The 22,395-nt window shown below is 47.9% G+C and overlaps 1 protein-coding gene across 3 annotated transcripts in view; it reads right to left on the bottom strand.

Annotated features, from left to right (window-relative positions):
• Positions 1–13,001: 13,001 nt before the first annotated feature.
• TSPAN5 (tetraspanin 5) overlaps positions 13,002–22,395 on the bottom strand; it is a 152,687-nt gene continuing 143,293 nt past the window's right edge. For all 3 annotated transcript variants that reach the window (XM_001914831.6, XM_023637676.2, XM_070263398.1), the window contains 5 exons: positions 21,821–21,991; positions 19,399–19,524; positions 17,699–17,746; positions 17,486–17,602; positions 13,002–15,200 (listed from right to left, as the gene is read on the bottom strand). In XM_001914831.6, coding sequence (XP_001914866.1) covers positions 15,135–15,200; positions 17,486–17,602; positions 17,699–17,746; positions 19,399–19,524; positions 21,821–21,991 — 528 coding nt within the window. In that variant the 3' untranslated portion in view covers positions 13,002–15,134. The remainder of the gene's footprint in view (positions 15,201–17,485; positions 17,603–17,698; positions 17,747–19,398; positions 19,525–21,820; positions 21,992–22,395) is intronic.

Genomic DNA, 22,395 nt, shown 5'->3' with positions numbered 1-22,395 from the left:
ATGCTTCTCCTAAAAGGACTGACTTTTTTGTGCAGGTAAGAAAAGTAGAGGCGGTGCTAATGACTCATACTCCACTCTTTCCACCCACACCCCTCACCCCCACTGCCCAGCAGGAGTGAGAGGAAGTGACCCCCCCGAGTGACCGTCGTGCTTCAGAACCTCACAGTTAGGCCTGCTGAATCCTCTGCTTCCCCTCTCTCACCACCCCACTGCCCCCGTCGGGGTGATGGTGAGATGCTGCGCCTTCCCCGGAACCACGAGAAGTGGGAGCAACATGTGCACTCCTAAGAAAGGAGAGATTACCGTCCTTGGGGGTGTTTGAATCTGGCAGTCCCTTCTCTGTAAAAGGCAGCCTTTGTGAACCTGTGACTAATGTCTGATGCAGTTTCAGAATGACGCTCTGGCATGCTCTCCCACGCAGCTGCCCTGTGTGCGTGTTTGACATAGTTGAAGTGTTACACCACGTGTTGCTACATCCTCTTCTCCCCACTTACACATAAGCGTTTTTCCACATTACCAAGAACTTTATTTCATAAACTTCATTTTAATGACTTTATAATCTTCAATTATATGGATGTACCATAACTTACTTAACCATTTTCCCACAGCTAGACATTAAAAATGTATTTTGTGTTTTGGGAAACAAACCCCAAATACTAAGTTGTGAGCATCTGCAGCTGCTAGGGTAGTTCCTCAACTAAACACTATCTGACCTGTCGACGCCTCTTCTTTCTGCCCCTAAGCCTAAATCAAAAGCCCCGCTCCCTTCTTCAGGGATGCTTATCAATTTCTCAGTGTAGCCTCTTTGCACTCTTCCTGATCCACCCACACTTTCCTCGCCTCCTTGACACTCTGCTCCTGCCAAGCCGTCTCTAGTCTCCTAAGGGGACCCACTGCAAGACAGAGGAGGGGTCGCAAGGGCCGGGTGGCAGCACCGGCTCCTGGGCGTCCAGGCGTTAAATCAGTTACACCCACTCACTGTTTACCAACACCCCCGCCTTGGCAAATGGCCCGGAGCACGCCTCCTAAAAGGAAACGCAAACACCCCGGAAGCACCCCTGGAGCTGCTGTTCAGCTGCCTGGAGTCTAACTGCCTCAGCACTGTCGTCAGCCGCTACCAGCGCTTTGGCACATCTGACCGGGCCTGCGAACCACCGCCACCCTCCGGCGCCACTCCCGCGGAGAGGGAGCGCCTCTGCTTCGAGAGTCCTCATCTAACACTCTCATGTGCTAACCCCTTCCTTCTTCTGCAGCCCAGAGATGGCAAACTGAGGGCCCTCAGACAGCTTTTTTGGTCCACATGGTATTTTGGGAAAAAAAAGAAAGGGGGGGAGGGAATGAACACCTTGTAAACATTTAAAATTTGGATGGCTTTGCATAAAAATCTAGTTCTCTGACGTTTCTTCTAAAATGGGGAGATCTGGCAGTCGGGGACTGCACTCCAAGAGAGCAGCGTGTGGCTGTGGCCCCCTTAGCAGGGCGTGCATCTCCAGCCTGTCAGAGGCCCCCTGGCCCGCCTCCCCGGCCCCCTGAGGTCCACAGCCCCTGGAGGCCTGTGTGTCTGTGACCCTCATGCGCAGTCGGCCTGCTTCCAGAGCAGGAGTAAGGGGAGCAGGTTTTGGGGGAGAGAAGCAGCACTATGGGAAAAGCCCTGTGTGCAAACTTGCACTGTTTTTATCCCCTCAGAGAAAAGGCTTGACATTCTGAGGGACATGGACAGCTGCAGGCCATGCCCAGCCTGCACCCCCTCGATCCTGCTAACAGGAGGGTGCTGGTGCTGACCTTCCTGTCCCCTCAGAGGGCCAGCAGTGCCCTGTGGTGACTGCAGGAATTTAGAAAGTCCCTTCGTAGCTGGGTCAGGAATGCAGCCCTTCTCCTGAGGCCAAAAGTAGCCTTGCCATCCCTTTTATCCCATGAGTCAGGAGCTCTTAGGCAATGGGGGGGCCCTGCTAGCCCAAGCTTATTACACTCTGCATTGAGGAGGTCTCCCTGTGGAGAATTCCAGCCCTTGCCAACTCCCAGGATAACCGGTCAGCCACAATTTCCTCTACAGCCAACCCCTCAGAAATGAGTCTCCTCCTTTTAAATGGCTCATACAGTCAGGAATTTCCATCCACTCTCAGCCAAGCTCCCCGAGAAGAGGAAGACCCTGCTCCTAAAGGCTTCACTGACATCGCGTACCAAGGAAAGCATGTTCCCACATACCCCAGAGTGGGTAAGCCCCAAGGGTGGTAACTCTCCGTGCCTCAGACCACCGAGGATCGCACAGACCAGGAGCGAAAATATGCAACAGCTCGGGAACGGTTGTCACACCTTTTCTCTGGAGGTGACTAACCCGGACCAAAAAAACACCAGAGCTCCCCAAATCTCTGCCGTGTTGGAAGTGGAATATCTTATCAATAAGAGACCCAGACAGACAAACAAACATGCCTCCAGTTTCTGAGAAAATGAGGCAGAGCATGCAGAAGCAAGAGGGAGGAGAAACCAGTCACAACTCAGGAGAGCCCTACCGTGCGAACATCTGCAAAGCCAGGGCGTGGAGGCCAGCGGGCCTGGGCGAGGGCCACGCTGTAGGACAACAGATAAAGAATAAAAAGATATTTTGTCTCTGGCAGATGCTGTGAGTTATTTATCCAGGATCCAGCTCCCTCTTCTTCCTTGTTAAAAGAACCCCAATTTCATTCAGGGGAACAACGTGCCAAGGTTTAAAAACTCCAATTTCCCAGCTTTCCACCTGGCATTACAGTTCTATGGAAGTCCCCAGGAAGGGCATCCCTTGGTGCATAAAAAGGCTAGAAGGCCTTAGGCCTTTGCCCTTCACTTTTTCCTGCCTCAGATGTTGATATGGGCCCTGGAAGCACAGCAGCCCTCTTGCAACCAAGAGGTACAAACAGGAGGGTCAGGAGGATGAAGGCCTGTGCGTTAAAGACAGTTGAGCAGAAAGGTGAAAAGAGCCTGGGTCCTCAGTAGCATCGATGCACTGGAGGGCCAGGCCCACACTAAGAAACCCCATACAGCGCATGAGACACACAAACCCCTAGAGCAAGGGTTTCTGTTATTTGGAGCAGAATGAAATCATGATTCACAAGGCTAGTCATTAAAGCATCAAAACCTCCTGGAACAGCTTGTTCTGCTTATGGGCCATGGCCACAGAGCTCACAAAGACAAAACGACTGGGGCTACGAGCTTTAACCTTCAACGTTCAGAAAAACCCCAGATGACGTGAGTTGCTGACCCAGCAGCCTTCCTCACTACATAAGGATTTATTAAGCACTTGCTGTGTACCTCAGGCCCCATAGTGGGGCTATGGCTAGAACGAGAAGATAGACATGGTCCATTGAGGGAGGAGATGAGAAACATATTAATCTATTCTATTAAGTAGACAAGCAAGGGTGTTAACCGAGGTACCAACAGTACAGGGGTTCTGTGGAGATGACTCTGGGCTCCCTGGGCATCCTTGGGCAGAGGGCACATGTGAAAGATGGGTGGAAGCAAGAGATAAGGCAGGAAAGATAGAGCAGACCAGATGCAGAGGCCACCTTAGACATTTTAACTTTTTATCATGTATGAAAAACCAGCCTTTAAAAACAGAGGATAGGCATTTGCTTTGTGTTTTGTTCTAGAACCAGAACTCTTGCCAATAGAAGAGAGAAAGACTAATAGCAGGGGAATTGTGATGAGTTCCTAACATTGGGAGACAACTCTCCGTGGGTGTCTTGTGTCTCTATTCTTCTGTGAAGAGACAGCGTCTGTCTCAAACTCTCTCATCAAGGACGTTTACAGAGCAAACAGCTTTGTGAGACAGAGATGGTGTCTCCCTCTGGGGGCAGAGGGCAGGTTTTTGTACTGTGCAGGGTGATAAAGATAATGCATCCTCAGGGCAGGAGTCGGCCAGGATTGCTGTCTAAGACTGAGGGTTTCCTAAGCTCAGGCTTCCTCAGCTGGGCCATAAGCCCACTGTGTGGGTAGTATCCCTCTGAGTCACTGTCCTCCTTGGGACTAGGTGCAAGAAAAACTACTGCAAACATGAAACTCGTGCCACCTGCAGGGCTGGGAGTAATCAAGTCCTCTGTCTCTGACCCAGGAGTGTCAAGCCTCCTTGCGGCATCGGCGAGACTGTGGCAGGCTAACTTGTTAGCCTGCAAGGAGGGTGAAATCTCAGAGCCTTCCCAGATCTCAGTGATTAAATGAGGACTAGAGAGAGAGAAAAGGTCTCAGATATATTTGCGGGTTGGAGATTGGAATCAAAGATGATTCTGAAGCGTCTGAGTTGGGTGACTGGGCAGAAGACAGTGGTGATGTTAACTGAGAAGAGGAACAAAGGAGGAGAAGCAGGTTCCTGTGAAAGAACAATGAGCTGGCTTTGATGTGTTGGGTGTGAGGTGCTTAGGGGATCTTGAGGAGGAGACGTCTAGTGGGCAGGTCCTCGTTCCAGCTGAGCCTCGACTACAGGGGATGCTCCAGAAACAAACTGAGCCCCTCAGCCTGCAGTGCTGCCCTTCAGCACTTCCTGAGCTCACACACTGTTGTGTCCCATCAGGGTCCCCAGGAGACACCAACAGCAGACCTCCTAAAACAAACAGACAAACAGAAGTTAGAGAATCAACCCTCTGGAGCTGGAGCCGGAGCCTGGGCATCTGAATTCTTTAAAGCTCCAGAGGGGACTTTCTCCTGCAGCCAGAGTGGGAAGCATTGGCCTATTAGAACCAAGACATCGAACTCTCCTGGAAGTCCTCAGAGACAGCCCGACCTGGTCAAAGCAAAAGGCCATCTTCCTCTTTGGACAAGCAGGCAGCCACTTGCTGCATCAGTACCCCAGGAATATTATTCAGCTTCCATCCTTTGTGAGGCCACTGAGTTCTGACCAAGGGACCAATTATCACTTGCCAAGTAAACCACCGCACGTAGAGCAAGCAGACTTCTTGAGCTACGCAACTCCAGGTGTGGTGTAAGTTAGACTTTATCTCCCAGAATAGTCAGACCCTTCTGCCGCCCTAAGCTACCTGGAATTCTGCTTGACACACCCTCTGGGGAAATCATAGGGATACACTCATGCCTGCTCAGTCTTACTGGGCACAGCCTCAGATAAAACCATCCCCCACCACATCCTGTCCCCAGCCCCCTGATGAAAAGCCCAGACATCGCAAGCCTCTTGCCAATAGTCTGGGGCCTTGAGCTCCTAGAGAAGGCAAAGGGCAGGGCTGTACCCCTGGTAAGCACGTAGCCTTCTCCTTTATCTTTCTCTGGGTCCTTACAGCCTTCCCACATGATGACTCATGACTTCCTCTTGTCTTGGAAAGGCTGGTCTCCCTTTCCCCTGCAGAACACCTGAAGGGTAGCCATCTAGTCCAGCGCGTACGCTCCTGCTACCATGTGGACCTAAACTCATGCGATTCATGAGAATCTCACTTCAATCTGGCAAGCCCACAATCTTAGCTTAAACTTGGTCCCACGTCTTGGCAACATAGCCATTCAAAGAAACGGTTGGTTCAGAAATCCTTCAAGCCTGGGAGAAACTCAGAACTTATCAGCAAAATAATTCCTTCCAAGGTTGACTGTGCACCCGCATTCGCCTTCCCTGTTTGATAGTTAAATGGGATTGGGGGCCGGGGGGAGATGGAGACACCCGGGAGGGTTAGGCATTTGCTGTACTCAGGACACAGGTCTGAGCTCATCCAGATGTGGCTGACAGCTTCCAGGGTCAGTTCATCTTTGAAAAAACCATCTTACGGGGAAGTAGAGAGAGTTCTACTTTACAAAATAGAAGTCCATCCTTCAGGTGAGCTGTACTCTCCATCCAGGAAGAAGGTTATTCTCACTCTCTTCTGACATGCTCAAAGGAGCAGCCTGGGCTGGGTGCTGGAGACAGAGAGTTAACACCACAGGCAATTCCATGGAAAAAGACGCCACTCAAGTTAGTTCAAGTGTGACGAGTTCTTCAAAAGAGAATGTCACAGGAGCACAGCTTGGTGGAGTGGAGAGGGGCTGAGTTCTGAGAGGACCTCCCTGAGAAAGCCGTTCTGGGTGAGGTCTGAGGCATGAATAGGGTTGGGGGCCGAAGAGTATTTCTACCCTTTTCATCTTTGCAAGAACCCCATGGTGTAGGCAGTACCATGCACATCTTACAAGGGAGGGCGTGAAGATGGGGGACAGTGACTCGTCTGTGCATCTGAGGCCACACCACAAGAAGGGCTTTTTCACTGATTCACTCATTGCACAAAATCCTTTAGGTATGGCGGGTGACCAGCCTCCTAGAGTCTTCACAGGGACCGAGGCACTAAGGGATACGCATCAGTGTCTAGTTTGACTCTCATTCTTTCCACACTGGAGTCCATACAGGATAACATCTCCTAAAGCCTTTCCTCTGCCCTGTGGCGGAATGAGTCAGCCCTGTCTTACTCTTTGTATGTTTTAATCCCTCTCTTCCCTCTCTCACCCTAGAAATTAGTAGAATGTTTGATATATGCGAGGCTCCATAAACATGTGTTGAGAGGCAGCATCAGCAGTTGTTCAAGGGAGCACTGAGAGCATCCGTAGAAATTAAACTAGGACTTGAAGCCAGAGGCCCTGAGACGATCTTTCCTACAAAGGCCTCACACACCCTGGAGAGTCATCTTATTCACGCTTGCCCACTCCGGGGGGTGCAGAGAGGGCGGCTCTGCCTTCTAACTTCTCCACAGTAATTCGGTTTGTCCCTCCATCATGACACATTCTGCTTTGTGGAGTAACTGGCATCCTAATACTTTTATTAGGTTAACAAAAATGCTAATCTGGAGTATTAAGGCATTAATAAGATTCTTCCTCTTTTGACTTTGGGTGCAAACCTTGACAAAATTAACAATCTCCATTTTAAAATTTAAATGTCAAGGATAAGGTATTAATTTTGTACAGCTTTAAATACACCTTAACTGTACAGGTGTCACAAATCAGATGTCTTTAATCGTTTGATCCAATCATTCCACTCTTAAGAATCTATGTGCAAAATATAAGACATGTATCAGAAAGTTCTCTGCAACTTTACAAATTGGGAAGAGCCTAAATTTCTAATCCTGCTGGATTGATTAAGTTACAGTTGATACACACCAGCAGTTCCCAACGTTTTTGTCTCAGGATCCCTTTACTGAATGGTTGAGGCTCCTGAAGTGCTTTTGTTTAAGTGGGTAGTTTCTACAAATATTTACTATATTAGAAATTAAAAAGGAGAAACGGTTACAACACAGAATAAAAAGCACACATTCCAGTACCGGCAGCGTGAGGACGTCACCACGTCGTCTCGTCTCTGAGAAACTCCACTGTACTCTCAGCAGGAATGACGACAAGAAAATGAGGTCTCAGTGGTCGTATGAAAGAACCATGACCTTGTGAACTGTGAGAAGGACTCAGAGACCCCAAAGGTCCCTGGCCCACGTTGTGAGAACCCATGATCTATACAATCCAATACTATGTGACCATATTTTTATTTTATAAAGTATTCACTGATACTGAAAATGTTCTGTTTTGAAAAAAGCAGACTACAAAACAGTATGAACAGCATTGCTCAATTTAAAACAAACAAAAAAAGTAATGGAGAGAAACACACTAATATAGTACCAGACTAGACCTCTAGATGGTGAAAATGTTATTTCTTTTTCTGTGTTTTCTGCATTGACTTTTTCTTTTGTAATCAGAATAAAAGGTATTTAACAAACATACAGAAATTACCTATTTACCATCCCCCTGTATTTTTATTCCCAGACTTGAAAATTTCAACTTAGTAGATACCACCTAGAAATGTCAGTGATAAGGTATGTTTTGTTTTGTTTTGTTTTGTTTAAAGATTTTATTTTTTTCCTTTTTCTCCCCAAAGGCCCCTGGTACATAGTTGTATATTCTTCATTGTGGGTCCTTCTAGTTGTGGCATGTGGGACGCTGCCTCAGCGTGGTTTGATGAGCAGTGCCATGTCCGCGACCAGGATTCGAACCAATGAAACACTGGGCCGCCTGCAGCGGAGCACGTGAACTTAACCACTCGTCCACTGGGCCAGCCCCTAAGGCATTAGTTTTGTTCAGCTCTAAACAAGGCCTCCCTGGGCTTGTCCTTGCCTCTCAGAGTGGGGTCTGCAGATGACATCAGTGCCACCTGCAGTCTGCTGCAGCCGTGGCCTCTCAGCCCCACTCGAGACCCGCTACATCAGACCCAGGTGATTTCAGGTGAGTTAAGGTGACCCAGGAGAGTCATGTACAGTAAAGTGTGAGAAACCCTGGTGGCACATTAGAATTACCTGCGAGCTTAAAAGAGGGGAGTGCAGACGGGCTGCATAGTGGGTTTTTTGGGTTTTGGGTTTGGTTTGGCTTTTTTGATGCTCCCAGGTGATTCTCACGTGCATCTGTTGCTGAGAACTACTGCTCTACTGCGAGGCCTGGCTTCAGCTGAAAAAGAGCAAGATTGTCACCTCCAGCCTCCACCTGCGTCAATGCAATGCCCCCCCCGCAACGTGTTAGTGGCCTCCCTGCCAGCTCCCAGGTCATGCATAGAAACTTCACAGGGACAGTGGGACTAGATGGAGGCGACAGTTGGGTTCTAGAGCAAGAAGAAAACGTCTGCCCTGCCGCCCCGCGAGGCTCTAAGGCCATCGGATTGGCGGGTTTGTAAAGTTGCAGTGACTTCCGAGAGGGCATGGGGCGTTGCAACTGTTAGTCTATTTGCCTTCTGCAAAATCCTTTGATAGACAATTCTGGCAAACTTTTTGGAATGATTTTTAAAACAGTCCTATCAAATGGCAGTGGTTTAGTACCTGCAGGCACTGTCCAGCTTTACCAAAAGTTCCACTTTGCATCCATCACCTCCTCATTCCAGAATGAGGTGGCTACTGCTCACTCACTTACGAACCAATCCTTCAGCCCGTTTCTGAGGGCCTGCACGCGCCAGGGTCGCGGCCACCGCTGCAGGACTCTCTGTACTGGACCTTCTGCTCAGCAGCTCTTCCCTGTGCTACTCCAGTCTGGAAGGCCTGGGGCCTCCCCTGCCTGGAATGCGTTCCCCTCTCTCCCCAGGGCCCAGGCCAAGCCTCTCTTCCTGCTCAGCCCTCCTTCCACTCCAGGGGGTTTTCCTACCTTAGCTGCCGCCTCCGAAGACGTCAGCTTAGCTCTCTAGGGAGCCTAAACTTTCCGCGCCTGGCGGGGCTTTCTCCCCTTTGCTTCACATTTCCTCAAAAATGGACGCAGAGCGCTGCCAGCACAGGGCCCGGCACACGATGAGCTTCCAGTAAGTGCGACCCGTCCCCGCAGCGGACAGACAGGCTCGCAGCAGGGAGCCGGGAGCTAGCGGGCTATTTGGGCACCAAGAAACAAGACTCAAGGAAGCACACATCCTGCAAATACGGCTATTTTATTCATCAGACTTTAATCACCCTAACAAGTCGTATGTAAGATTTACTTCAAATAAATACAGATCGCAGCACCACCTTTTTCAATCATAGCCTAATAAAGCATGCCTTACTTTCAAAATGTCCCGCAAAACGTGTCAAGACTGCGTTCAAGAGCTTAGAGCAGATCCAGAGGGCAGGGAGCCTCCACTCCCTGGTGAGGGGCGCATGCACAATACCCACACCGCAGCCAGGAGCCGCGCGGCCTCAGAGCCACCTGCCCTGTCCAGCCCGGGAACCAGCCGCAGGCCGTGACCTCTCCAGGGCTGCCGGGACAAAGTACCACACAGCGGCGGCTGAAACTGCGGAATTCATTCTCACAATTCTTGAGAGTAAAGGCCCAAATTCAGGTGTGGGCAGGGCTATCCCTGGGGAGGCTCTGAAGGGGACGCTTTGTGCCTCCTTCCCGGCCCCGGGGCTGTGCTGGCGTCTCTGGCATTGCGCGGCCTGCAGGCCCATCACCCATCTCCGCGTTCGTGTTCACATAGCCCTCTCCCTGCGCGCGCGCCTGTGTCCAAATTCCCCTTTTTGTAAGACCCACCCTACTCCAGCACGACCTCATCTTAACTAATTACACCTGCAACGACCCCATTTCCAAACAAGGTCACATTCTGAGGTGTGGGGGGTTAGGACTTCAACATACGAATTTTTGGAAGGCACAATTCAACCCCTCACAAACTCCTAGAACACCAGTTATAGTCAGTGACCCCGACCACCGCACCACCCTACCTCTCTCACCACCTTTCAAATCAAGGTTGCAGATTCTCAGATCAAAGCAAACTCCAGGTGACTCACATGGGTGCTTTCAGAGGAAACAAGAGGAACGTTCCATTCGCTGTTTCAGGACAGTTGCTTGTTTTGAAGAGGAATTGAGATGAAAATCAGCACTCTAGGGCCTTGGGGGCACTAACCGTTGGGGGTCCGGTTGAGAGCGGGCTGCACCCAGGGAAAGTGTAGACGGTCAGCGCGCCCCTCCCCCCAAGGGGCATCTTGACGAGGCAGCGCCTCCTGTCCGGCGGATCAGCAGTTTCAGACTGTCACCACCTCTTCCATAAAGCGGGTCTGCGTCTTGGCAGGGGACACGGCCCAGCTCGTCGTGCGCGCACTCGGCTGCGGGACCCTATAAAGCCCCGGCAGCAACACCGGGACGCAGGTAGTGAAGGGAGCCTAAACGCCTTGTTCCCAAACTTTCCAAAACTAGCTATGTCGTTTTCCGGAGTGTGTACAAGGAACAAAACACCCTCCCACCCTAAGCACGCAACACACAGCTGTCTACCCTCAAGTTTCCCCAAAGCGCGAGTACCTCTGAGCAGGGCAAGGGCTCCAGCCCCGCAGGGACCACTCCCACTCCAGTCAATTGTTCCACATGATCACCACTAGAGGGCAGGCCATCAAAACGTTCCTGCTCAAACCAGCTGCCCTGCAAGAGCGAAAACGAACCCATGGTGCTAGGTTCCAGATTTAAACGACGGCTCTCCAGTCGGCCTTCTCCAGCACAGAATGCGACCACACATTCAGTGAAGACAACGACGTGGAAAGCGCTGTTGTTCGCAAGCTACTGCTTTCTTTTCCGACGATATTTTCACAGTGTAAAGCCCATGAACGCACCTGCTCTTCCTTCAGGTTCTCTGCGGTTGGGAGATGGTAGAAGTGCAGGAATAAATTGCACTGGCCAGTGCAGGTCCTGAGGCGTTTGGTTTGGGTTAATAGACAACAGAAGGGGACTAACTTAAGCATCCTCCCATTGGTGCCAAGCTTACAAGAGAACCACTCAGCAGGAACACTCCAGAGGAAGCTGTATTTAATTCCTCAAATTAAAGAAGCCCTAAAAACTAAGTTTATAAACTTAACCTTTGATGCAAGCTCCTCCAAAAAAAAAGAGAAAAGTCTCAAGTCTAAGGATGGCTTTAGTCTCTGCTGAGTGGCTGCTCTTCTCTGCTCCCTGCCCGCAGGCAGATAGGTTTGCCCATCTGTTGTCATGCATAGATTTCCTGTAGATTTCATCGGGGCGCCCTGATACGGCCTAAGGTGGTGTATTTCCAGCAAACGCTGCGCTTTCCCTCCCGTTGGAAGACTAGGCTTCTCATCTGGAGAGGGCAGCACCTGGAAACAGCCATGGCCTCACTGCAGAGCGCCGGCCGCGAAACCCTGCTGGCCAGTGTGCACGGAGGGGCTCCAGCTCTTCCTCGGAGAAGGGGCTTCGTGGCATCAACGACAGAGCTGCGGCGGGCAGCCAGGACACGGCTCGGCTCCTCCGCTCCCCAGGGCTGCGGGTCCAGCCAGCCGCAAGCGGGCACCAGTGAGCGCGGGGGCCGCGACTCCTCCCCCCTGCCCAGCAAGGAGAAGCCCAGACACACTTTTCGGAAGACGCCTGAGGGGAGGAGGCAGGGGACCTGCAGCAGGAAGAGAGCTGAAGAAAGTCGAGGTTTATTCCATCGTAGAAGAAAGAGGAAGAAAACAAAGTAAAGGCACTTCTTTTTCAAGTGCTTCATGACATGAAATTCCACTTTTTAATTCCTGAGTTCATCTTTCAAAACTGTACTAGATTTCTTTAAATCATAGAGGCAAAAACGTTTGTGGTAACTGGTGGAACAATAGAGATAAATAAAGACCAATTTAATATCCTTCACGGTCTGCCTTCTACACAGGGAAGCAGCCGCCGCAGCCCCGAGTCCTGCCCACGCAGCGCCCTTCACTGCTGAGCTGCGGGCCTCTCCTGCGCGGCCAGGACGGCCCGGCCAGGAAAACGGGAGCAGGGATCTCCGGTCACCACTGACACATTTGCTTAAGTAACATTTTGGTCTCAAATATCCAAGGGATTGAGGCAAACTGTTGCTCAAACAAGTCTTGGGCCATCGTGTCTGTCAGGGTCCGAGAAGACTACACAAACCTTACATTTTGCTTTCATTTGATCTTCGAAAAAAGCCTTTAATAGTTTTCAAGACAGAAGTCTTCTTCTGCAGTGAGAATTCACAGTGAAAGGACATCTAAGTCGGTGTTTCTCACATAATGGCTTTTAAGGTTCTTGCTCTAAGGCACTACTAGCAATTATTTTTTAGACAAAGGTTGTGAATATTACCAAGATTTACCTCAGTCCACCAATCCTAAACCTCACTGCGCATTCCATTTTCAATGAGAGCTGCTTACAAACACAGGCTCTGGCTCCCCATTCCGGAATGGCTAGGCACAAGGCCTGATGATCTGTCTACCTGGTCCCCACGTGCCTGTGACCAACACACAGGGACCTCAGGGCCAGAGATTTCCTACGTACCCAGCTCTGCCCGTCTCTCAGCAGTCTGCGGCCAGCAGCACCAAGGGACCCGTCTACCCCACCCCCCGCATCGGATCAGGGCTCTGCTTCTCCGGGTGCACTTCCAAGACCAGGAGCAACAGCAGCGCCTGGGAAGTTGTCAGAAAGGCACATTCTCGAGCCCCCCAGACCCGCCAAATGAGAAATGCTGGGGTCGAGGCAACACAGTCATGTGTGTTTCAACAAGCCATCCAGATGATTCCGAGGCACCTCGGGTTTGAGAAGCACTGGATTAGAGAATTTCACAATTTCACGAGAGAAGCACTGAAGAAAGACATAACTCCGTGTAAGGTGGAACCAAGTTTATTAATGGCAGCCTTTATCACAACCACTCTTGAGTGTAAAAAATAAAGGGTGATTGACTGAACTTCGGAACTCACTTGCACTTGCTGTTTGGCCTTTCACGGGATGTGCCAAAGGGCGGGAATCTGGCCTGATGCTGAATCAACCGGTCAGCTGGAGTTCACTGGAGAATGAGGCAATAAACAAAAAAGACAAGAGTGCCAATTGAAGAGCTCCAGTCTTCTCCATGTGGGAATGACCTGACAGAATGACAACTGTGGAGGGGGCAGACATGAAATAATCTTACAGCCGGAATATGGAATGATCATCTCTAACTCTACAGAGATAGAAAAATACACACATGCAGAGTCATACACACACCCAAACTCTGGAGATGAGATTTTCAAAGAATTTTTGTTCTTTCTCTGAGCAGACTGACACATTCATCAGCCACAGCAATGCAACATGGGGCTGAAATGGAAAACCTTGCCAAATTTCCACAAAGTATGCTAGCTGGCTGCCCAATTATGTGTTGGCAAATGTGTCATCACCGTAAAATATGCCTGTGGTTTTCCCAGCATTCCACAGACCAGTATCTCCTCCCCAGGAGAGTCATCCCAGTAGACACCCACTGGATTAAAATCTGGGGGCAAAACTCCTCCCTCCCACATGGAGTGGGGGCAGGGCGGGTGGCAGCACCTGGAAGTGGTTTCCCACCTAGTGTCACAGAACACTTGCCCATCAATGCACCCCCCCTCCAGAGTATTTGTGCTTTGCTACCATCCTGATGGTGAGTCAGCAGTAGGAGACCAGAAGGAGCTCGGGCCATGCACTCTTTCCTTTTTTTAAAATAAAAACAAACTAAAACCAGAAAAAGGAGAAACAACAATTAGAAGCTTTTTGATTGTGTCAGTACTGTTTCAGAACTGGGTTTAATTCCATTCAGAGAAAGAGGGGGAGGCTGCAGAAGAGGCCACGAGGATAGATACGGTAAAGGGGCTGCTGAGTCCATGGAAGCATTTGCGATGGCACGGCTGGTCCCTTCCCACCTGGAGGACACGCTACCCCAGTGGAGGCCGTGGACCTATGAAATGAACACCGACCAGAGAGCTGTATAAGTGTTTGTAGGACAGACGGCAGGAACAGGAGCTGGCGGATTCGGAGTCACAGGTCATGCAGGGAGATTATACAAAAAAAAATCATGTTCAAGCTGAGTAAGAAAACACTAAAATTTAACAGAACCTGTATCATAGCTTTCACTTTTGAGAGATTTAAAAAAAAAAAAAAAAAAACCCACAACAAAACGAAACCAAACCAAACCCCAGAGTATTCCAGTTTCCAGAGAATGCAGCAACTGGTTTGGTGGGCTGGGGTGCGGGGGTCTTCAACTGTCAGCCCTTCATTAACCTCATCTTCTTGGATTCCATTGATAAAGCTCAGGCCTACTCAGGAAAAAGCTCTGTCCTGTTAAAAGTCCGCATCATGAAGCGTTCCATCGCCCTTGCTCAGTGCACACGGAAAGCGTTAAGTTCCTATGAGGAGACACTCCAGGAGAGACCAGACGTGCCCCCGAGTTACTTGCTGAATGCCATCACAAGATCTGAACCCAAAGACAAGCTGTCTTCTTCTTGCGATGATAGTTGTGACAGGTCCTTGAAATGTACAGTGAAGGGATGCCAGACCCCGCGGCCTCCCAGGGAAGGGGCTGGGTTTTAGAGAAGCCGCACTTCTTTAGCCATGAGCAGAAGGCAGTCCCTTCGAGGTGTGATGGAGAGCATAGCTGCCTCTCCAGCCCTCCGATGACCCAAGTAGAGAAGAAGACTGTTTTCCACAAATTCAAGAACATCTGGGCCCCCTCCCTCCCTTTTCTCTTTTTTGGTAAGTATCCAACCATCCATAAATTCATGGCTACAGCAGAGATTCATGGCACAATGACTTTCATACTGGTTTTTGTTTTTTATTCTGTCAGTGAGCAGCATTTCCCAGTCTGACCCCTCAAACAAGTTCTTGGCAGCTCCATCAGGTGGGACTGCAGGATCCCTCTGCGAGTAGGGTCTGTGTGGCGCAGAGTCAGCTGGGCACGCTGGAGGGCGTGGGGCTGGCTCTGTCCAGTGTCTTGCGGAAGCTGTTGCAGGGCCCTACCAGCTAGCCCTGACAGCTTCAATATCACTAACCAAGTTCTGGGCCAGGCATATCCCGAAAATCTGAGAAAGGAAGGAAAAGAGAGAGAGACAGTGAAACTCTTAACTTCATTAGGCTTTTCCTTAGCCAATGAATCCCATTTCTCTTTTATTTTTAAAATTGGGATATAATTCATATACTGTAAAATTCATCCTTTTAAAGTGTGTGATTTGGTGGTTTTTAGTATATTCACAAGGATGTGCAACTATCACCACTATCTAATTCCAGAACATTTTCATTACCCTAAAAATAAATTCTGTACCCATTAGCAATCATTCCCATCTCTACAGCCCTGGTAAACAATAATCTACTCTCTGTCTCAATGGATTTGCCTGTTCTGGACATTTCATATAAATGGAATCATAGAATATGTGGTCTTTCGTGTCAGTTTGCTTTCATGTAGCAAAACATTTTTAAGGTGCATCCATGTGGTAGCATGTACCAGTAGTTCAATCCTTTTGATGGCTTGAATAATATTCCATTATACGGATAAACCATATTTTGTTTATCCATTCATTGGTTGATGGACATTTGTACTGTTTCCATTTTTTGGCTATTATGATAGTGCTGCTATGAACATCTGTGTACAAGTTCTTGGTTGAATATATGTTTTCAATTCTTTTGTACCTCTCTAGGAGGAGAATTATGGGATCATATGGTAACTCTGTTTAGCTTTCTGAGGAACTACCAAACTTTTCTCCAAAGAGGCTGCATCATTTTCATTCCCTTCAGCAATCTACAAGGGCTCCAATTTCTCCACATCCTCGTGGACTCTTGTTATTGTCTTCCTTTTTAATTATATCCATCCTAATGTGTGTGAAGTGGATCTCATCATGATTTTGATTCGAATTTCCCTAACAACTAATGATGCTGAACAACTTTTCATGTGATTATTAGCTATCTGTACCTTCTTTGAAGAAATGTCTATTCAAATCCTTTGCCCATCTTTAAACTGGGTTTGTCTTTTTACTGAGTTGTTCTTTGTATATTCTAGATACTAGATCCTTATCAGATACAATGATTTGCAAATATTTTCTCCCATTTTGTGGGCTGTGTTTTTACTTTCTTGATAGTATCGTTTTTAGCAAAGAAGTTTTTAATTTTGATGAAGTCCATTACTGTGCTCTTTCTTTGGTTGCTTGTGGTTTGGTGTCATAGCTAAGAAAACACTGCCTAATCCAAGGTCACAAATATTTACACCTATACTTTCTTCTAAGAGTTTTATAGCTTTAGCTCTTACATTTAGATGTTTGATCTATTATGAGTTAATTTTTGTATATGGTGTGAGGCAGGGGTCCAAATTCATTTTTGCATATAAATATCTACTTAGTCCAGTACCACTTGTTGAAAAGATTATTCTTTCCCTATTGAATGGTCTCAGTTCCCTTGTCATAAATCAACAGACCACAGATGTATGGATTTATTTCTGGACTTTCAATTCTATTCCACTAATCTATATGTCCAATCTTATTCCGGTATGTACTGTCTTGGTTACTGTAGCTTTGTAGTAAGTCTGAAACTGAGAAGTGTGAATTCTCCAAACTTTGTTCTTTTTCAAGTTTGTTTTGCTATTCTGGGTCCCCTGCATTTTCATATGAATTTTAGGATCAGCTTTTTCATTTTTTGCAAAAAAGGCAGTTGGAATTTTGACAGAGATTTCATTGAATCTATAGATCAATTTGAGGAGCACTGCCACCTTAACAATATAATCCTCAGTCTTCCAATCCATGAATCCGGGATGGCTTTTCATTTATTTAGGTGTTTAATTTCTCTCAACCATTGTGCCCCACGGTGACCCTCCAATAAAAGTATCACGTCGCCATACGATGAAAACCCCAGCTCTTGGGACTGCCCAGGAGGAAAAGTGGGTGCTCCCTTATCTCACTAGCACTTTGTCAAGGTGGTCCAGAGACAGCAAGGGGCACAGCGTGTCTGTGAAACTCCAAAAAGCTTTAACCTTCATACTGGGATCTACTTCTGATCGTTCCTGTCTGCCCCAGCTGTCACAGTGCAGTATAAGTGAGGCCATGGAAACACTGGAATGCCAGCAGGCAACTACTGACCCAATCAACTTCTCCATCTTGAAAAGGAAAAAAGTTTTCCTAAAGTATTCCAGGATGGTGGCATCTAAAATCAGAGCTTTGATGAAATCCAAACCAAGTAGTTTAGGTCTTTTTCCCAGCCCTCCTAACTGTGGAGTCTTAAAAACTGTGACATTAAGGTGATTAAGCAAAGCTCCTGTCCCAGCGAGGGCTCTCCCAGGGCACTGTTTCCCTGTGACATCATCCACAGAGGAGCCTTGTCTTACCTGTAGCAATGCAATGCCTATGAAAATACCAGCCACGATGGTTAAATTGTCCTGCAACCACTTCTCAAACTGGGGCACACAGCCTTTCGTGTAGATTACAATCTGCTGATCAACTTCCTTCACAAGGGAAGAGGAGAGCACAGCGTCACCACGCAAGTTCAAAAGCTCCTCCAACACCCTTTGTGCTAAGCAACAAGAGGAGATCCCACTTACTGGTTTTTGCCTGGCATCATAGCCACACTGAGTGTTGATGACATCTTCCTGATGGAGAAAGAAAACAGAAAAGTGAAATTCAGTCTTGTTAGAAAGCCCAGCTAGGAATCAGCAGAAGATCGCTGGTTTTGTGTCAGTAATAAAACGTGTACTTGGGCATGCAGCTGTCCCAGGCACCATGTGAAACACTTTTATCCCTTGTAATTATTATGACAATGCTCATAAGCAGATATTAAAATGAGTCTTCTTTTCCAAATGAGGAAAACTGAGGCTCAGGAAATATCAGAAAGGATCGCGAACCCATGACGCAGGAGGTTGGGGGGTCAAAGCTGATGACCTCGAGATGCTTATGGGGTTTGGGGAACTGGAGACAGAGATAAAAACCACGGTTAAAGGGCACAAGGACTGTCTTCATTTACACTCTTTTAGGGGGACATCTACTTCCCAATCTGTATACTCCTGTATTATTTAAATGGTTTTTCAATGAGAATGTATTACTTAATTAAAAACAAAACAAAGCCCTGACCACACATTACATAGACAAAGTGTGATGGCTTCTGAGAATCTTCAGAAAGGACAGGAGCTGGAGACAGAGCACAGAGTATATGTGCTGCCAGCGTGATGCTGCCTGAGTGGGCACTGCCCTCACAGGGGAGGGAGAAACGGGCCCGTGGGAGAGGTTGGCCCTCCGGGGGAGGTCTGCGGGCTCAGAGCATGGTCCTTACTGACTCTTAGTCTCCTTCAGACGGAGAGTAACAGCCAGGATGACCCCCTCATGGGCAGCCTGCAGGGAAGTTCTGCTTTGCCACCCCCAGACCAGGCCCCACACCCTCCACCTCACAGGGGGACCCGGGCCCACTCAGCCCTGCTCCATGGGGGGAAGGGCGGGTCTGGGTGAGGACCTTGGGGACTGCCAGGCCAGAGCGAGGCTGGAGTCTAGAAGACACGAAAGCAGGAGCAACTCCTCACATTTCTCCTTCTAACACTCAATTCTGGCTTTAAACTTACAACAGAAGAGTGGCATTTCAAGTCACTCTATATGCCAGGCACATGATTTGACCCAAAATACAATCAAACTTGTGGTAAAAGCAAGTGGCTTATGAACAGATTTTATACTTTTTCTTTTTTTAAATAAAATACAAACCATAGTCATGGTGGTCATTCTGACCGAGCGAGGGGGCAGCTGCGGTCTCCCTACAGGGTAGTCTAGGTCCATCTTGTCCCAAACTCTTCTCCTCGTTCTAATATTCCCCCAGAACTAGGCCGGGAAGAGGCGGGTTGTGGCCCCGCACCATGCAGAGGGCCCTCAGACACGCGTCCTCCCAGAAGCAGGAGGACCAGGCCCTCCAGGCCGCTGTGGGGAAGCTCAGCTCCACCGCACCCAGCAGTGGGGGCCTGGGAAGTTCCTTCACCTCTGCGGCCTTGACTCTACCTGGAAAGGGAAGGTGACGGTGGTGTCTGCCGGTAGGAACGTTCCAAAGTTAAATGAGCCAACACACAAAAATGCCTAGACTAGGAACCAGCATGTAGCACTAAATTAACGTCGGCGAATATGACTCCTCCTAGGGAGATCCGAGCACTACACCCCTACAGGAGGTACAATTAGGAAGAAGCGGGAAGGAAGAGGTTTCAAGAACGAAATCGCTCTGCTCATGCCACACACACGTGGAGCAGGCGGCGGCGTGCTGGCATTCACTTACCGCGGGGTCTTTAGTGCAGCAGGAGAAGGGCACGCCGCACCGCTCTCGACTTGCGTTGGAATCTGTGCAATTGAAGTAAATATTTAGGTTCCAATCATCAGCTCCAAAAGCCCCACAGCACTGCCACTAGAGCAAACAGGAGAGAATCAGCACATGTCGACTTGGAGGCGACCGGGCGCCTACGCTTACACCCGCCAAACCACCAACGCCCAGCTTTGCCAGCTCTAACCATCTCTTCTGTCTCAGAACTTATTTTTAACCAAACTGAACCTGAAAGGCCCCTCTAAAAGCTTCCGAAGTTATTGAGGCCGACGGCTCCTAAGGATGTGCTCCATGAGATTAAAATGACTGACGAGACCAGCGGGGTTAGGTGGAAGAAGGGAGAGCAGGAGTAGCTCAGTAGGGCTCAGTTGCGAGATCTGTTTGGCGTGGGTACACAAGCGAATATTCTAGAAGGATCAACAAGACTAAAACAGTAGTAGTGTCTGAAGCAGGCAACTGGGGTTGTGGGTAGGATCTCTAGAGGCTAACCTTTTTAAAATTTGATCTCTACACCTTAAAGGTTTTTTAAAAACCCGCTTTATTGAGGTATAATTTACATATAATAAAGTGCACGTACTTAAAGTGTACAATTTGCTAAGACATGACGTATGTATACATCGAGAAACCACCACCAGAGTCAATAGAGTGAACACATCCCTTACCTCCAAAAGTTTCAGAGGCTTACATTTCATTATCTGTGTCTATTCTGAATTTTTTTTAAACAAGAGCATGTATTTACATTTCCAACTTAAAACATTCAATCATCGAATTAAAACATAATAAAACGAGCTGTTAAATTCAGTGGGTCTTAAACAGGCCCTGATTCAAGGGCAGCCCCACAACCCACCCAGCCCCCGTCTCTCCCCCGGGTGGGCTAGCTCTGCTTCTCCGAGCTAAACAAACATCAAGCCTTGGCCATTTTAAGACTTTCAGGACAATAGCTACTTCCAAACACTAAATTCCATGACAGAAAAATAAAATCACATGAAACAACAGTATATCCATATAGAGCAGACAGCATTTCAAGAGAATGTGTTTCCACATGTTCTTCCAACTCAGCTCCTCCCCCGATGGCTGGGGTTGTGCATCTCGAGGTTTGCCTACAAAGCCCCATCAGATCTGCCATGCAAACTAGTCAGCAATAATACCCGGCAAGGTGTGAGCTTGCATCCATTATGACCTAACAGAACAGTGAAGTCGGTTGAGGAGAGGAAACAGGGCTTAATTTCACACCTGAGGTACAGCTTACTCCAGGACAGTCGTTGCTGCCAGTGAACAAAACTAATACAACTCAGCTCACTTCTGACTGCCTAACGAGGGTCACCCTCATGGCAATGGCCCACCAGCCCTCTCCTCCCTTTATCAAAAGGGACCCCAGCTTATTCTGGAAAACTGTCCAACCAAAAGATGGTTGTTGGTCCCTTGGGCTTCTGTATGCCCTTGAGTCCTGCCATATGCATTAATGTCACAGACACCGCTGTCCAGGTCTGCTCAGCTTATCCAGTTTTTCAGTGCAAGCAAATAAAGACCTGTCTGTTTGTAGGACAACTCCGTAAGCCTAATATAAAACTGTTCACATCATTAGAGTGTCATAATATCCCCATGAGTTAAACAGCAGCTATTATTATTTCCATTTTACTATTGAGGAAATAGGTCACTGTCCTATTAGCACAAGGCTGAGCTAATCAGATTTTGGCGCTAGATCTGTATCTTCTGACCCCTTGTTTCTGCCATCTTGCATTGTGAGCGGATCAGGGCATCTGCTACGTGGTCTGCATCCCAGGGGCCGTCACAGAGGATGTTCAGAAGCCTGCGCGGAAGGGGGCTCTACTGCACCGACTCTTCACTTGTCAGAGGCCACCAGGGCTCAGCACTTTATCGACTGGCCATTTTAACTGCATGTGCCATAATAATGTTTGGGCTTATTTTAGGAACTTTGTGCACAAATATTCTATTGATAGCATATTACTATGAGCTGCGAAGGATGGAGGAAGACCAAAAGGAGGGCAAAGGAACAAGAAAGAATCCACATTTGACATCAAATAAAATGTTAAACCCGTAGCAAAACAATATTCTTCAAACGTTGACAGGAAAGGGCAACTGTGACTCTAGGCTTTTTGCTCAAGAGGTTTCTTCTTTGTTCTTCTACCTTAGTAGAAATTGAGATAAATGAAAATAGGACATTTCCATTTAGGGTACAGATCATGTAAGTCATAGAGCAAGTCAGAAAATAATAATTAGACAAGCAAACAAACAAAAAAACATGCAGGAAAATCAGAGGTAGGTTCCAGCTGGCAGACGCAGAAGCCAGAAGGGGTGTTCATTGGGGTCATCCTTCTGAGAAAGCTTTCAACTTGAAATAAACCAAATTTAAACTTACGTATTCCTGGGTGAAGTCTATGAGGTTTTGCAAATCAATGTCATCCCTGTAGGCTCTGATGTTGTTGTTTATAAAGAAATACAGCTGGTCTTTGATCCAGTCTTTGAAAACAAATGCCAGAACCCCGGCAGTGAGCTCCAGGAAGAAAATAATTCCCAGGAACACAGAAAACTAAGACAAAAGACACACACACAGACAACAGTTATAAGGGTTATTTTGATCATACATAGTTAAATGGTTCCTTCTAAAAAGGTCTGTAATTACCTTGGGTTGTTACACACGTCCAAAGCAGATAATCTTCAGTTTCTTAAGATTCATTAATAGAATATTACACTCTAAGAAAGGATTTTTAAAAATCATTTCATAATCACATTTTAGGGGCTCTGGTGCTCCATGTGGTAATTAACCAACAAAGGCCATAAGCAAACATGGGTAATAGAAGTTTCTCATTAGACCCACAGCAAGGCCTACTGAATTTCTCCTGATTAATGCACTGCCAGACACTTGAACAACGACCTGCCCCTACCTCTAGTAAGCTTTTGTAATGTCGAAACATAAATTATCCCAGTATTTTA

Source organism: Equus caballus, chromosome 3, assembly GCF_041296265.1.
Source record: "Equus caballus isolate H_3958 breed thoroughbred chromosome 3, TB-T2T, whole genome shotgun sequence".
In the NCBI taxonomy this organism is placed as follows: domain Eukaryota; kingdom Metazoa; phylum Chordata; class Mammalia; order Perissodactyla; family Equidae; genus Equus; species Equus caballus.
Note: the sequence above shows the minus strand (reverse complement) of the source record. Positions and strands in the feature narration are given on the sequence as shown.